Below are 2,583 nucleotides of genomic sequence, written 5' to 3' on the forward strand. Positions count from 1 at the left end.
AACAGTACAGCCCAGTACTCTATAGTACAGTATAGCAAAGTACAGCACACCGTTGCACAGCTCAACACATTGGCTCTGTGTTAGTGGAGTTTAATTGCTGACACCTACTGGTAAGTTGTTAGTACTGGAGTTTGAACCCCTTGTAAACGAAATGTCACCACTAATATTAAAAACAACATATACATTTGAATGCTGACTCTAATGATCCCTTTCCCTTGCTTCTCTCCCCTTCATCCTCTCTCTCTCTCCCCTAGACTGTGGTTTGCAGCAAGGAGCTCTCAGTTTGTCCCCAGGGCAATACCCACAATCCTGTGCGGTGTTCTGCTGTGACAATGACCCCGTGAACTGTAGCCCTCAGTCCTGGGGTCAGGTGAGCAGGTCCACTCTCTAAATCCCTGTGTCTCTGTGTGTCTGCATGTCTTTGTGTGTGTGTGTGTGTGTGTGTGTGTCTCTCTCTCTCTCTCTCTCTGTGTGTCTCTGTGTGTGTGTCTGTATGTCTGTGTGGGTCTGTGTGTCTCTCTGGGTGTTTATCTGTGTCACTGTTTTTCTTTACCCCAGTTTCTGTCTCTCTCCCAGTCTTACCCCCACTGCTCTCTCTCTCTCTCTCTCTGCAGGACAATGGAGAGAGGAGCTCTGCCCCCCCGTTCACCCCCCTGCCCCCAGAGGACCCACCCACACTGTTCCCCCAGGCTGCAGGGGGCAGGATGGGGGGGACAGGGTCACCCCAGGGGGCACCGGGGGTACAACTGCCCTGGGACAGTCAGGTGAGAGGACTGACCAGCACTACTATAGAGTAACACTGACTGGACACTACAGTAGAGTAACACTGACTGACCAATACTGACCAACAATCCCTCCCTCCCTCTCTCTCTCTCTCTCTCTCTTTCTCTCCGCAGGCCCCCCCAGTCCCACCCCCTCCTGTGTACACAGGGATGCCCTTTCCTAGTGTCCTGCGAGCCGATGGACAGAGGGGGCATCAGGGCTGCTCAGCCCCTCTCCATTACACCCCCGCCCCCATGCTGAACCCCCTGCGCAGAGGCACCGGCCTGTATTGCAGCCTGCTGCCCACCCCTGACAGTGAGACACCGACTACTACTCTTCGTACTTCTACTACTACTGCTGCTACTACTACTACTACTACTACTACTACTACTACTACTTCTGCTGCTGCTACTGATACTACTACTACTACTGCTACTACTACTACTGCTGTTACTACTACTACTACTGCAATTTCTACTATTGCTACTACTACTGCAATTTCTACTATTGCTACTACTACCTAGATTACTACTACTACTACTACTACTACTACCTAGATTTGTTGTTATTATTATTATTAGTGGTAATAATATAAAGATTATTGTGTGTGCAATTATTGTTGTTGACTGTGTGTGTGTATATTATTGTGTCCACAGGCAGTCAGGAAAGTTTGGAAATGGAAGACATAAGCAACTATACACTGCACCCGTGAGTCTGTGTGTCTGTGTGTCTGTATATAGTGATTATGCCTCTGTCACGTCAGTGTGAGTACCTTAAGCCTCTCTCTTTCCCCATTTTCTCCCCTTCTCTTCTGTCCTATCTTCCCTCCCTCCTCCCCCTCTCCCTCTCATATCTTCTCTCTCTCCTCTCTCCTCCCTCCTTTCAGTCAGGTGAATGTTGGACCTGGGTTCCAGGCGCAGGTGCCAGCTATACAGGAGGGGTGGGGGGCTGCGGCAGAGGAGCCCCCCAGGGAAGACTTGCTGTGGCAACCCTGGCCAGAGCTGCAGGAGAGCGACACCCTGCAGGAACAAGGTGACCACTGCATCACTGTACTATAACACACTGCACTGCATGTACAACACTGTAACACACTGCACTGCAATAAAACACACTGCACTATAACACACTGCACTGCACTATAACACATTGCACTGCACTATAACGCACTGCACTGCACTATAACACACGGCACTGCATTATAACACTGCACTGCACTATATCACACTGCACTGCATTATAAGACACTACACTGCACTATAACACACTGCACTGCACTATAACACACGGCACTGCATTATAACACACTGCACTGCATTATAAGACACTGCATTGCACTGCACTATAACACATTGCACTGCACTATAACACACTGCACTGCACTATAACGCACTGCACTGCACTATAACACACGGCACTGCATTATAACACTGCACTGCACTATATCACACTGCACTGCATTATAAGACACTACACTGCACTATAACACACTGCACTGCAATATAACACATTGCACTGCACTACACTCACCTAAAGGATTATTAGGAACACCTGTTCAATTTCTCATTAATGCAATTATCTAACCAACCAATCACATGGCAGTTGCTTCAATGCATTTAGGGGTGTGGTCCTGGTCAAGACAATCTCCTGAACTCCAAACTGAATGTCTGAATGGGAAAGAAAGGTGATTTAAGCAATTTTGAGCGTGGCATGGTTGTTGGTGCCAGACGGGCCGGTCTGAGTATTTCACAATCTGCTCAGTTACTGGGATTTTCACGCACAACCATTTCTAGGGTTTACAAAGAATGGTGTGAAAAGGGAAAA

General features: G+C 48.3%; 1 protein-coding gene across 1 annotated transcript in view; it reads left to right on the forward strand.

Annotated features, from left to right (window-relative positions):
• Window positions 1-902: 902 nt before the first annotated feature.
• LOC136764738 (zinc finger protein 541) overlaps window positions 903-2,583 on the forward strand; it is a 17,685-nt gene continuing 16,004 nt past the window's right edge. The window contains exons 1-3 of the mRNA XM_066719037.1: window positions 903-1,077; window positions 1,419-1,470; window positions 1,649-1,794. Of these exons, the coding sequence (XP_066575134.1) occupies window positions 933-1,077; window positions 1,419-1,470; window positions 1,649-1,794 (343 nt within the window). The 5' untranslated portion in view covers window positions 903-932. The remainder of the gene's footprint in view (window positions 1,078-1,418; window positions 1,471-1,648; window positions 1,795-2,583) is intronic.

The sequence above is a fragment of the Amia ocellicauda genome, chromosome 12 (genome assembly GCF_036373705.1).
Source record: "Amia ocellicauda isolate fAmiCal2 chromosome 12, fAmiCal2.hap1, whole genome shotgun sequence".
Classification (NCBI taxonomy): Eukaryota; Metazoa; Chordata; class Actinopteri; order Amiiformes; family Amiidae; genus Amia; species Amia ocellicauda.